The sequence below is a fragment of the Podarcis liolepis genome (assembly GCF_965112155.1).
Source record: "Podarcis liolepis genome assembly, contig: HAP1_SCAFFOLD_38, whole genome shotgun sequence".
Lineage (NCBI taxonomy): Eukaryota > Metazoa > Chordata > Lepidosauria > Squamata > Lacertidae > Podarcis > Podarcis liolepis.
Window position 1 is genome coordinate 156,621 of NW_028148749.1, and position 12,917 is coordinate 169,537.

The 12,917-nt window shown below is 42.6% G+C and overlaps 1 protein-coding gene across 6 annotated transcripts in view; it reads left to right on the forward strand.

The window, feature by feature from the left end:
• Positions 1 to 12,917, forward strand: part of LOC310699067 (condensin complex subunit 3-like) — a 34,221-nt gene that overhangs the window by 18,298 nt on the left and 3,006 nt on the right. For 4 of the 6 annotated variants that reach the window (XM_083520672.1, XM_083520671.1, XM_083520676.1 and 1 more), the window contains 9 exons: positions 725 to 904; positions 1,252 to 1,362; positions 3,034 to 3,153; positions 4,639 to 4,917; positions 6,142 to 6,323; positions 7,209 to 7,383; positions 9,014 to 9,175; positions 9,737 to 9,932; positions 12,048 to 12,134. In XM_083520672.1, the coding sequence (XP_083376798.1) occupies positions 725 to 904; positions 1,252 to 1,362; positions 3,034 to 3,153; positions 4,639 to 4,917; positions 6,142 to 6,323; positions 7,209 to 7,383; positions 9,014 to 9,175; positions 9,737 to 9,932; positions 12,048 to 12,134 (1,492 nt within the window). The remainder of the gene's footprint in view (positions 1 to 724; positions 905 to 1,251; positions 1,363 to 3,033; positions 3,154 to 4,638; positions 4,918 to 6,141; positions 6,324 to 7,208; positions 7,384 to 9,013; positions 9,176 to 9,736; positions 9,933 to 12,047; positions 12,135 to 12,917) is intronic. The other 2 variants (XM_083520674.1, XM_083520673.1) reach the window with 2 other exon arrangements.

Sequence of the window (12,917 nt, forward strand, 5' to 3'; positions counted from 1 at the left end):
TACCAAACATTCAAAGAGAAGAAATATAGTAATCATGGGGGATTCCCCGATATCTGTTGGGACTAAAACTCTGCTAAGAATGTAAGGTCTGACAAATTCCTCTAATATCATGCCGACAATTTCATTTCCCAGAAGGTGGAAAAACCAACAAGGGATCATCTATCTTGGACCTTCACTAGAGGTTTTTAAGCAGCGGTTGGATGGCCGTCTGTCTTGGATGCTTTAGTTGACACTCCTGCATTGCACAGGGTTTGCATTACAGGACTAGATGACCCTCAGAGTCCTGCTCTGGAGGGTAGGACTCGAGGCTATGGCTTCAAGTTACAAGAAAGGAGATTACGACTAAATATTCAGAAAAGCTTTCTGGCGGTAAGAGCTGTTTGGCAGTGGAACAGACTTCCACGAGAGGTGGTGGGCTCTCCTTCCTTGGAAGTTTTTAAACAGGTTGGATGGCCATCTGTCATGGATGGTTTAGCTGAGATTCCTGCGTTTCAGGGAGTTGGACTAGATGGCCCTTGAGGGTCCCTTCCAACTCTTAAGATTCTATGATTCTGTCAGGATAGGTGTACCTGTCAATTATTAAGTAAACTTCAGTTCCAAAGCGGTCACAAGTTAGGCATTAGTCTCCCACGTTAGATGTGGCAAGTTGAAAGCGAGGCTGTAAAATCAGTTTTAGAAATAATAAAAACTACTTTTGTATTATAATTTCTGGTTTTCCTTCCAGCTGGCTGAAATTAAAGTGAAACTTATGGAAGCAAAAGATGCATTGGAGAAAAGTGTGGCTTTGCAGGATTTCAGCCAGGCATCCCTGTTGAAAGAGAGAATAATGGAACTGGAAAGCATTAAAAGTGACCTGTTAAAAGAGGCCGAGGCGCCTCCAGCCAAAGAAATATGCATGGAAAAGGTGCTGACCTTTACACCAGCTACTCGGGTTCAGTTACATCGTTTTTAAATAAGCATGAATGTATTTGTGTGGTTTTTTTAAATTGGTACGAAGTAAACCTTAAAGAAGTATACTTCTCGTGTTGATGTGTTGTAATGCTGACATCAAATAACAGTTTCTGTCTGATTATTTAGGCTTTGTACACAGTGTCTATTTCTCAATTATGAAGGACTAGAGAAACCTTCTTGGACCTCCCTAGTATCTTAAAGGGATGGAATTGGAGATAGAGTTTGTGGGATGTGAAGGTGGCATTCTACAGTGTGTTCAAATAATTATTATTTTCTCCCCCCCTTTTTTTTTAAAAAAAGAGTGATCCTGAAACATTACTGAAATGTCTGATGATGTGCAACGAACTTCTCAAGCAGCTGTCCCTTTCGAAAGGATTAGGCCCAACAATGGATGCAATAATTGAATCTTTGGTAGGTGACAACAAAAGAAGACATACCTGGGAGTTGAGAATATGTATTCTGAGCTGCTTGAATATTAATATTCCATTTCTGAACTTTGTAAATGCATATTTGGACAACCAAGGACAGAAATCAGAGGGTTAGGCTGGGCCTCAGAGACTCTCACCTCATCTCTTTGCAGAACAATAGAATATGGAGGATGAAACCATCTACTCCAGACCCAACAAAGATTGCTAAGCATCACTTTTTTGTGCCAATTTTAAAAATTAATTTCCCAATAATTCCCCAATAATAGTCCAGTAATAACAATATCAGTTAATACAATTGTTCAAATACCAATTATTTCCCAGTTAATACATTTTGGTTAAAGTGGTTCCCCGCACAGTGGATTTAATGCATTCCTGATAATATATTTTTGCATTCCGTAATCTTATTAATTTCACTTACATTACAGTTAAAATAGTACGGTAATACTTTATACGACAACTGCATTCTTAATGGTTTCTAATTGTGTTATGATATTATTTAACTTTATAAAACTTCAAGTGAGGAGCTGTAACTGCTCTCATTCTTCTGTCCTGCGTGTGAAAACTGTTATGTCCATGGAGATTCCTTCTGATCATATTTGGCAGGGGTCAGCAACCTATTTCAGCCGTGGGCCGGTCCACCATCCCTCAGACCATGTGGGGGGCCGGGCTATATTTTGGGGAAAAAATAATGAACAAATTCCTATGACCCACAAATAACCCAGAGATGCATTTTAAATAAAAGGACACATTCTACTCATGTAAAAACAGGCTGATTCCTGGGCCGTCAGGCCGGATTGAGAAGGCGATTGGGCCGCATCCAGCCCCTGGGCCTTAGGTTGCCTACCCCTGATATATGGTGTATCTTCCACTTTTTTGGCTGTCATCTCCCATCATGGCTTGGGGCAGAACTGTATCTCTCAACGCCTTGATTCAATGTTTCAAAAGAGAACTAAAATCCACTCTGTCCCACTGATTAAACTGTCTCAGATCTTCGCCATTTCCCCCCCTCAGCCTGAGAAGAGTGGGCTATTTTCAAATGTCTAGATGATTCAGTTCTCCTTTTGAACTCCCAAGACCTCTGCATCCCTTTTCCCCCCACAGCCCACAGTTTCTTTTCATCCTTACAGCTGAGATTTATGGCCAATTATCCTTCAACTTAGATTACATTTCGAATCATCTCAGAGTAGTGATATGGGAGGTTGGATTTGCTTTGGTACACACAGCCAATCTCCATCCTTAAGGCGCTTGTTGGTCAGTTCTGCTTAGCCTGGAATGCCTGACAGCCTATTTTCCTTGCTGCTACCAACCACTGAAAAGATAGAGCAGTGAAAATTTCAGGGAGGAAGAAAAGTGATTCCATTTCTAATGTAAAACTTACGAAGAATTAGTTCTGTTCTTTCTGCTGCGCTTTCAAATAAATGCAAAAATTACTATTCCGGGGTGGGAGTGAGGTGTTACCTAGACAGATTGCCTGTTTGAATATTCCTATGATAAGTTCTGAAAGGGTGGAAGTCAGGTGTAGACAAGTATCACCCTTTCATTTTCCTGTTTAGTTGTCTGAAGGAGATTCTTACTTGTCCCAGGTAATTAATTTAATGACTGACTGGAAGATTATGTCAAGCTTTACATGAAATGTGCATTACTGTTTGTTTAGATCATCCCAGGAGTTACTAATATCCATCCTGCTGTAAGAAATTTGGCAGTTTTATGTTTGGGTGGCTGTGGTTTGCAGAGCGAAGAATTTGCCAGCCAGCACCTTGCATTGCTGTTGCAGGTAAATATTCTACATTGTGACCTTTCTACATTATCTCATTTAAATTAAGAAACTTTATCGCTTTGAAAAGTGGTGGAGTGTAAAGGCTCGTTTAACTTGCATATCTTTCCATGGAAAGGTGCAATGGGAAGCGATTTGCTAATTGATGAACCTGGCATATCAACAATTGACCCCCATATTAGTAAACTTGGACTTGCTTTTTTGGCTCAGTACAATAATGCGTGGGCTCTTACTGTGTCATGAGGAGGCAAGTTCTCTTGCATATTGAAATCTTTCCTTCCAATTGGATGATTAAGAGGTGATTGGTTGTTACTTTTATACCCTAGTGAGAAAGAGAGCTGCAGAGCTGTAGTTTTCCACATATCAGTGGAGTTAAGAATGGATCTCCAACCTTGGCACCACTTCATGTTGAAGGACCGCAAAAACAAATAAGAGATGAGCTTGCAGTATCTCCAAATTTGGGAGTTGTGTACAGCTATTAACCAAGTGAAAAACAACAAACCCCCAACCGTTCATTATTACCTGAGAATGTAGAGCTTTTCATATTGCTTTTTAATCTTTTTATAACTTGGGGTTATTAGCATTTTCGGGATGCGGGTGGCACTGTGGGTTAAACCACAGAGCCTAGGACTTGCCGATCATAAGGTTGACGGTTCGAATCCCCGCGACAGGGTGAGCTCCCGTTGCTCGGTCCCTGCTCCTGCCAACCTAGCAGTTCGAAAGCACGTAAAAAGTGCAAGTACAGTGGTGCCCCGCAAGAAGAATGCCTCGCAAGACAAAAAACTCGCTAGACGAAAGGTTTTTCCGTTCGCGATTTGCCTCGCAAGACGAATTTCCCCTATGGGCTTGCTTCGCAAGACGAAAACGTCTCGCGACTTTTTTTCTTTGACTAAAAACAAAGACATGTTTTGTTTATAAAGTTAATTTATTTTCCCTTAAATTTTCGAACTGCTCTTTACAGTATGTGTGACTTTAAAGAGCAGTTAATAAACTGTTGTTGTACCAAATTTGGCTTTGTTTGGACTTTTTTTGACCATAGGAACGCATTAATTGATTTTCAATGCATTCCTATGGGATTTCGTGCTTCGCAAGACGAAAAATTCGTTAGACAACAAAAATTGCGGAACGAATTAATTTCGTCTTGCGGGGCACCACTGTAGATAAATAGGTACTGCTGCGGCGGGAAGGTAAACAGCGTTTCCATGCACTGCTCTGGTTCGCCAGAAGCGGCTTAGTCATGCTGGCCACATGACCCGGAAGCTGTAATCCGGCTTCCTCGGCCAATAAAGCGAGATGAACACCGCAACCCCAGAGTCGGTCACGACTGGACCTAATGGTCAGGGGCCCCTTTGCCTTTGCCTTTATTAGCATTTTCAGGGAGGTGGGATTAAGAGACAATAGTGTGCAAAACTGACACTGAAGGCAAGGGGATTAAATTGGTCACATTTATGAATTCAGGTATCCTGTTCATCTTTCTAATGCCAGGTCTTGCAAATTGATGAAATAAAGGTAAAACTAAGTGCTTTAAAGGCTGTCTTTGACCAACTGATGATGTTTGGGATGGAACCTTTCAAAGCAAAAAAGGGAAAATGTGCCCAAAGTGAAAATGAAGAGAATGAAAATGAAAAGAATGGAAATGAAGAGAATGAAAATGAAAAGAATGAAAATGAAGAGAATGAAAATGAGGTGACTAAGGAAACTGAAGAAGAAACTGCAACTACCCGCAATCTCCTTCAGCTTCTTTCTGGGTTCTTAGACAGTGAGGTAAGGTCATGAAATCAGCTAATATTAATACATGGGGTTTTATTGTATTTTTTTTAACAAAAGGATAGAAGTATGTTGGTTATTAAATATGAAAGCAACAACTGGTATGTTTATATTCTTGCAGCTTATTATTTCAACAGAGCTAAGTATGTAAAACTGACTTAGAAAAGACATTTTTGCTGCTGCTACATGTTTGTTTACATAGATTCACTACTTTTCCTTATTTCTTGGGCCCAGGACAGGCAGCAGGAGGAGCTCACAGTCCTAGATAACATTAGTACGTTAAAGAGTTTTGCTTCCAAGATAAAAGGTGGAAAGACCTCATAGTTTGGAATTAGCATTAGGGGGAAAAATTGATTTTATATATTTTCTCTGTGAACTAATTTAGGTCAGTGGAGATGAAGAAAGTTAGAATAAATGATAATGGACCTTCTCTGGGGAAGATAATGTAGTTTGCAGTGGGGCAGCCCTTTCCGAGGTAGTGAGAAAGAACAATTGGTTCTTGTCTGACAGGTGTTGTCTTGGAGGTGTTGAACACATGGTATGGTGCGTTATGCTGCCATCTTGTGGCTGAAGGCAGGAAATGCAGACTGGCCTTTGTCCATTGGCCATGCCTCCATCACCTCAGTCATTTGAATGGATCAGACTAAACTCATGTAAGGAAATTAGTGCCTGAAAAGCAGTAAAACAATCAACCAAACTACAGAAACTTAGTAAAAAGGGCATTGCAGCAAACACATAGGTCCACCCAGTTGGCTGCCTTTCTATTTTTTCTCCTATCTATGCTGTCTCTTCAACACCTCTGAGCAATACCTGTCCGATGGACAAATACCAGTCTGCTTTCCCCATCTTTAGCCACAGGAGGGCAGCATAACCCACCATGTTGGGTGTTCACCATCTCTGGAGAGAGAAAAAACATTACAAAGGGTCACCCAGTGCAATTGCCTCCATCCCCTTTAAACTCTGTTTTAGAGGCTGTGTAATACGTGTGAGACGTTTTACTTTTGCAGATGTGCTAGGGTGTCACAATTTATGGTTTCTTCTTTACACTGTTGCTTTTTATAGAGCTGATATATCTACTGTATGAGTGATCCCAGACCACAGATGATTGAGGGCTGTCAAGTGCTGTTGTATTAATCTTACTGAACGAAACCCAAATAGCTCGCTCTTTTTCCTTTCTAGGCTAAATGAACAAATGCAACCCTAAGTAAAACCTTTTTCTAGATTTCAGAACTCAGGACCGTATCTGCTGAGGGCCTAGCCAAGCTCATGTTCTCTGGGCGACTGATTAGTGCTAAGCTGCTTTCTCGACTTGTTTTGTTGTGGTATAATCCAGTGACTGAAGAAGATACCTGTCTGCGACATTCCCTAGGCGTTTTCTTTCCTTTATTTGCTTACTCAAATAGGTACGACTCTTGCCACTCCACTTTCCCCCTCCTTTCTCTACATTTTAGCCAGTTTGAATTTAACATAATTGGACAACAGGAGGAAAAAAGTTTGTTTTCATGCTTCTATGAGAAAAGTTGCCTGACAGTGTAGTGCACTCCTATACATGCCTATTCCTAAGTAAGGTCCACTGAGTTTAGTGGGATTTATTCCCAGGTAAGTGTGCTTGGGTTGCAGTCTCATCTCATTCTTTCTAACCTTGTCCTCCAGATGCCTAGCTGCTGTGAGTAGCTTATCTTGGTTTAGTGTGCTGGGCAAGACCACTCTACATTTTTAACTGTACCTCCCTATCCAATTTGCTTGGGCAGAACCCAATATTTCATTTATTCCTCACTTGAGTTTGGAAGAGCTTCCTACAGTTTCTAGAAGTAGAATTTTGATAACAAAGAGCCCAGTTTTACAAGACTATGAAGGTATATTTTCTTCTGTACAGTGGTACCTTGGGTTACATACACGTCAGGTTAACATATGCTTCAGGTTACAGACACCGCTAACCCAGAAATAATACCTCGGGTTAAGAACTTTGCTTCAGGATGAGAACAGAAATCGTGCTCTGGCGGTGTGGCAGCAGCAGGAGGCCCCATTTAGCTAAAGTGGTGCTTCAAGTTAAGAACAGTTTCAGGTTAAGAACAGACCTCCAGAACGAATTAAGTACTTAACCCGAGGTACCACTGTATTGGGAATGTGCATGGGGGAGGCATAGATGACTTGGTCCTCCATTAAAGCCTAGAAATTACAAGACAATGAAACAAGTTCCCTTGAATGTGTATTACAAGATCTGGACATAACTTTCTGGAATGTTTCTTGTAATGCATTGTATTAACATCTCCATTTTAAAAATCCAGGACAAATCAGGAATGCTTTGGAGAAGCTTTTCTTCCAACTTTAAAAATATTGTTTAACGCTCCTGCATCTTCACCATTGTCTGAAGTTGATGCAGCAAATGTCTCTGAGTTGTTTGTGGACCTGACAAGACCAAGTGGGCTGGATCACAGCGCTAAGAATTCACGGAACTACCAGGTATGCAGAGTCCTATCCTATTTTGCTGAAGCTGAGGTTGAGCAGTGCCTCCTGATACCTGGTAAATGCTACAAGATGATTGTGGCACAGGAATTTTCAATATTTGATTCTTTCCCCATCAGCCTTCCCCCTTTTCGGCAGCTGGGGAGCCGCAGTTGGGAGGGGCGCCGTTGTCCCACACCCCCGACGGCCCTTGTGGTGGCATCTGGGGGGGGTGCTCTCCATTCCGGCCTTGGAAGGCAAGGCCAATTTTTGTAAGGTTGTGCTGCTTTGGGGAGAAGGAGCCATGTCGCTTTGCTGGCTACCTTCCCCCGTCTTTTCGGTGGCTTGGGAGCTGCGGACAGGACGGGTGCCTGTGATGGCCTGGGACTCGGACTCGGAGCCAGAGGAGTCTCAGTCGGCACCGGATCCTTTGCCCCAGGTGGCATCTGAACCTAGTCTGGGGCCTGATTCTGAAGAGCCCCAGTCTGCACAGGTCCCCCTGCAACAAGCACCAGCTGGGCCGAGTCAGGGGCCTGAGTCTGCCCTGGCTCCAGATGCGGGGATTACCTTGTTGCCTTCAGCTGGGCCATCACTTACAGCTGCTCCACTACCAATTGGGTCGGGGGGGCTGAGGCGGCCTCTGGGTCTAGTAACCCACTGACGTCTCCCGAGCTGCGGAGACTGAGGTCTGAGAGAAGGAGAGACCTGAGTACACGCAGGAGGAGTGCTCGCCTTCAGGTGAGACAGGGAAGTGAGTCACCGGGGGATCAGGACCGGCCGTTAGCCCGTCAGAGATAAAAGGCTGCAGGACCCTGCCCCAGGTTGCGGGAGCAACATTGCTGCTTGCTGGAACCTGCCTGTTACCCTGTGCCAAGCCTCCCCCAAGCTGCCGAAAAGAAGGGGGGAAAGCCACCATACTTTTTTTCTTTTCCCCTCCTTGAATTTTAAAGGTGTGGCTTATATTTGGGCCAATACGGTAACTGCAGAAAATTCTTAAACCATAAAGACACTTGTAATGTGGATTTTTTAAATTTATTTTTTGGTCATTATGGTTATATAATAAATAGGTAAAGGGAAAGGTAAACTGACCATTAGGTTCAGTCGCGGACAGCTCTGGGGTTGCGGCGCTCATCTCGCTTTATTGGCCGAGAGAGCCGGCTTACAGCTTCCGGGTCATGTGGCCAGCATGACTAAGCCGCTTCTGGCGAACCAGAGCAGCGCACGGAAACGCCGTTTACCTTCCCACCGGAGCGGTACCTATTTATCTACTTGCACTTTGACGTGCTTTCAAACGGCTAGATTGGCAAGAGCAGGGACCCAGCAACGGGAGCTCACCCCATTGCGGGGATTTGAATCGCCGACCTTCTGATCGGCAAGCCCTAGGCTCTGTGGTTTAACCCACAGCGCCACCCGTGTCCCCTATATAATAAATAGATAAGCGTAAAAGAGGCAGTTAATTTAATCTTAAAGATGGAATGCATAGAGGAAGGGGTGGACGTCTGAGGGTTCGAAAGAACTCTATTTTAATGTTGGAAATCATTTTGTTTTATACGTATACAAGTTTTTCAAAAACTCAAAAATTATTTTAAAAAGGAAATTCTTAAACAATATGCAGTCAGATATTATGACATACTATTACCTTTTCCAGGGGTTGACAGTTCATGATAATCTGGCAGTGAAAATATGCCATGAAATCTTGATGGATCCAAGTGCGCCTGATGTCCGTATCTATATAAAAGCTTTGAGTTCCTTAGAACTTAATAAAGACTTCACAAAAGACCTGCTGGTTTTATTAGATGAGATCCTTGGGGTAGGTAATCACTTTTTAAAATTAAGTTTGGAGTGTGTGTGTGTGGAATAGTGCTTAAATGGTAGCCCCTTAGCTTCATTTGCCGTAAGTAGAACTTAACTGAATAGGAGAGATCCTTTAAAACAAGAACTTCCTGACCATGTGAGATAACTTTGGTTTTTATGGTGCAAGTTGCCTCTGAGTCAAGTAATTAATAAATGGCCCTGGAGAACTTCATTTTGGAAAACAAGTATTGTTGATGATAAGCCTTTATTTGCTTTTATTCTGCCGATTCTAAAAAACCCATAAAATTAAAACGAGTGACTTTAAACCTTGGTATAAATGTTTTCCAGCACATTCCTATATCTCTCATGTTGCTGTTTGATTATTGGCAGTTATTAACTTGGGTTTCTTTGTTAATGTGTGTGTTAAAGCTGAAGTTAATTTAAACTGCTTCACATCTAAGATGGAGAAAAAGATGCATGTGTTGTTATGTTGATATATGCCCATTGCACAATTACTTTATAATTAATTCCCACCATTTAAGGTTGTATTAATATTCACCATTATCCTTCACTGCAGAAATTGAACGATAAAATGTGTTTACGAATGATAGAAAAAGTGAAGAGCAACATAAACGGGGAAAACAGAATTAATGGAGGCATCTCTGAAGAGGTACAGGAAACGGACCTTTCTCAAGTAACTCAAGACACTGCTAGCCCCGACAAACACCACTATAATGACAGAACATCTAATTCCGCTGACCAGAATGGAGAAGGTAATGTAAAAACAATAAACTAAAAAAGACCTCTGGTTGTTGTTTTTTAATTCTTCTCTCTAGAATAGCTGTCTAATGTAAAGAGTGTCTGCTGTCTAATGCTGCAACCCTGTACCCACTTATGTGGAAATAAATCATTGAGGCATATTTCTAAGTAGACATATGCAAGATTGCAATATAAATCAAGTTAACCTGTGAGAAAACTGTTCAACTTTATGCCTGATTCTGTATTGCCTCTGCATGAAGGAGAGCGTCCAATAAGGTTTTTCTGCACAAGAGCCACTGAAATGAGTGGGGAGGCATTTATTATCTGTACATCCTTTAAATATTTTTGTATTTTGCTATATTTATATCTTGCCTTTCCGTCAATGAACGCAAGGTGGAATACAGTGGAACCTCGTGTTACGGACAGGATCTGTTCCGGAGCCCCACCCGTAACACGGAACTGACGCGAGCCAAAGGGCCGCATCTGCGCACATGCGCGATGCGATTTAGCACTTCTGCACATGCATGAGCGGCGAAACCCGGAAGTAACCTGTTCCGGTACTTCTGGGTTGCCGCAGGATGCAACACGAAGCGGACATAACATGAGGTATGACTACATGGTTCTTCTCTCCCCTTGTTGGATAGCTTGGCTTCAGAGATGATGATTGTTCCAAGGTTACCTCATTGAGCATCACAAATGAGTGAGGATTTGAACCTCAACAGTGCCAACATCCACCCCCCTCCACATTTTTACATGGCGATGTGCAGCAAAATTCTGGTTGAGGCTGCAGGTGCCTGCCATCTTCCTGGAAGTCGCCAGCCTTGACTTTGCTTTGCAAGGCAGCTGCTCTCGAAAGCATACGGATTGATATGGCTAACTTGACCCAACAATCTCTCTCTCTTCCACCACATACGCAAAGAACTCTCGCTGCAGTCAAATGTTGTTGTTGTTTAGTCGTGTCCGACTCTTTGTGACCCCATGGACCAGAGCATGCCAGGCACTCCTGTCTTCCACTGCCTCAAACTCATGCTGGTAGCTTCGAGAACACTGTCCAACCATCTCGTCCTCTGTCGTCCCCTTCTCCTTGCGCCCTCCATCTTTCCCAACATCAGGGTCTTTTCCAGGGAGTCTTCTCTTCTCATGAGGTGGCCAAAGTATTGGAGCCTCAGCTTCAGGATCTGTCCTTCCAGTGGGCACTCAGGGCTGATTTCCTTCAGAATGGAGAGATTTGATCTTCTTGCAGTCCATGGGACTCTCAAGAGTCTCCTCCAGCACCAGAATTCAAAAGCATCAATTCTTCGGCGATCAGCCTTCTTTATGGTCCAGCTCTCACTTCCATACATCACTACTGTGAAAAAGACAACCAACTGTGCCCTGCCCCTGAGCCTCTCTCACTGCCAAGGAAAAATAATAAATGAATGGAAAAAGAACCTATCCAGGTGACACTGGCACCAACCCCCCCCCAAACTAAAAGAATGTTAAGTTTTACCATCACACCCACCCCTTTCCCCCTCTCTTCTCCCCCAACCTTATACACTCATAGCTCAGGTTGAATATGCTTCATGTTGAGCGTGTTCGAGCATGCGCTCAAAAGGACGTCATGCGCAGAAGTGGCGAAAAGCGACGCGTGCGTGTGCAGATGTGCCATCGCTAGATACGTTTGCTTCTGGATGCGAACGGGGCTCCGGAACGGATCCCGTTCGCATCCTGAGGTACCACTGTATTGTATACAACGCTAATGTTTCACATCAAATGTAACTGATCTGTAGAAAAGATGTTACAACCTGAAAGAGAGACCAAGTGCATACTTTTGTAACCAGAGAAAATCTTTAATAAAAATTAAGGAAGAAATGAAGGAAGGAAGGGGTACCTGCTGGCTACTGTCTCGTAAGCTCGCTTGGGAGCACGAGGGTGGCATGGAGTGATGGGGCTGATTCAGGGCTCCCCCAGAGGGCACCGTGCCATTTTAGTGGGGACATGTGCAGTAAAACTTTCAATTGGATTTTTGCCCCCTAAATTTAGGGCCTGTGATCCTAAACATTTTGTGTGTGAAAAGGACTTCAAATCTCAGAAATGCGTTTAGGGATGCTTGGATACTAATTTCTGCTTTTGATATTCTTTGTGTTAAGTAGAAAATAAAGAAACCACTCAAATAACTGAAGAGAGAGAAAGCACAACTGCAGTGTCAAGATCTTCAAGAAAGAAAACCACAAAAGGTATTTAATATTCTCCTGTAAATATATGAATAGTATTTTTTTTATGAGGGCTTAGAAACATTTTTTAAAATATTTTTTTTAAATTAAGATTTCCCCATAATACAGTAAAAGTAGAACTACAGAAGATACAAACCGAATAAGTAAAATATAAAGTTCTCTCTTAAAAGTAATTATTGGCTCATATAACCCACAGAGGACAGTGGCTCCTCCCAGCTCTCACCTGGGATCTTTCCTTTCTCCTACCTGCCTCTTACCCTGGAGACCAACATTTCCTTGTCTCTCTCACAGGGTCCTCCATCAACCCTCTACCACACCCTCATGAGTATACAATCATTCCTATTGTCTCTTTTAATTATACAGGCAGCAAGCAATTTACACAGGTCTTACAAGTGTAAGCCTATCTCACCCTGTTCCGCCGTGCCCCTTTTTGTGACGTTTTGAGGTCATTTCCGGGTTCAGCACATTTGTGTGGTCACGCGCATATCGGACTCGCCTAAAACAGTTGCTGCCTGTACATTTATCATCATCATCATCATTTTATTTTGCTGCTGTGGGCAGAAATATTTTGTTTATGGGCTTTTTCCAGTTTTATATTTACAGATCATATTTTCATCCTTGTACAATAATTCACATAGACTTCACCACCCAGCTTTCCATGGCATTCAGATACATCTTATCTCCCTGCATATCCATTAATTTACCCATCCTCTTTCGCCCCCCTTCCATATCATTGTTATCAACTGTTGATCGTAAGATTACCCCTACTTGAACGTTAAATTTAAC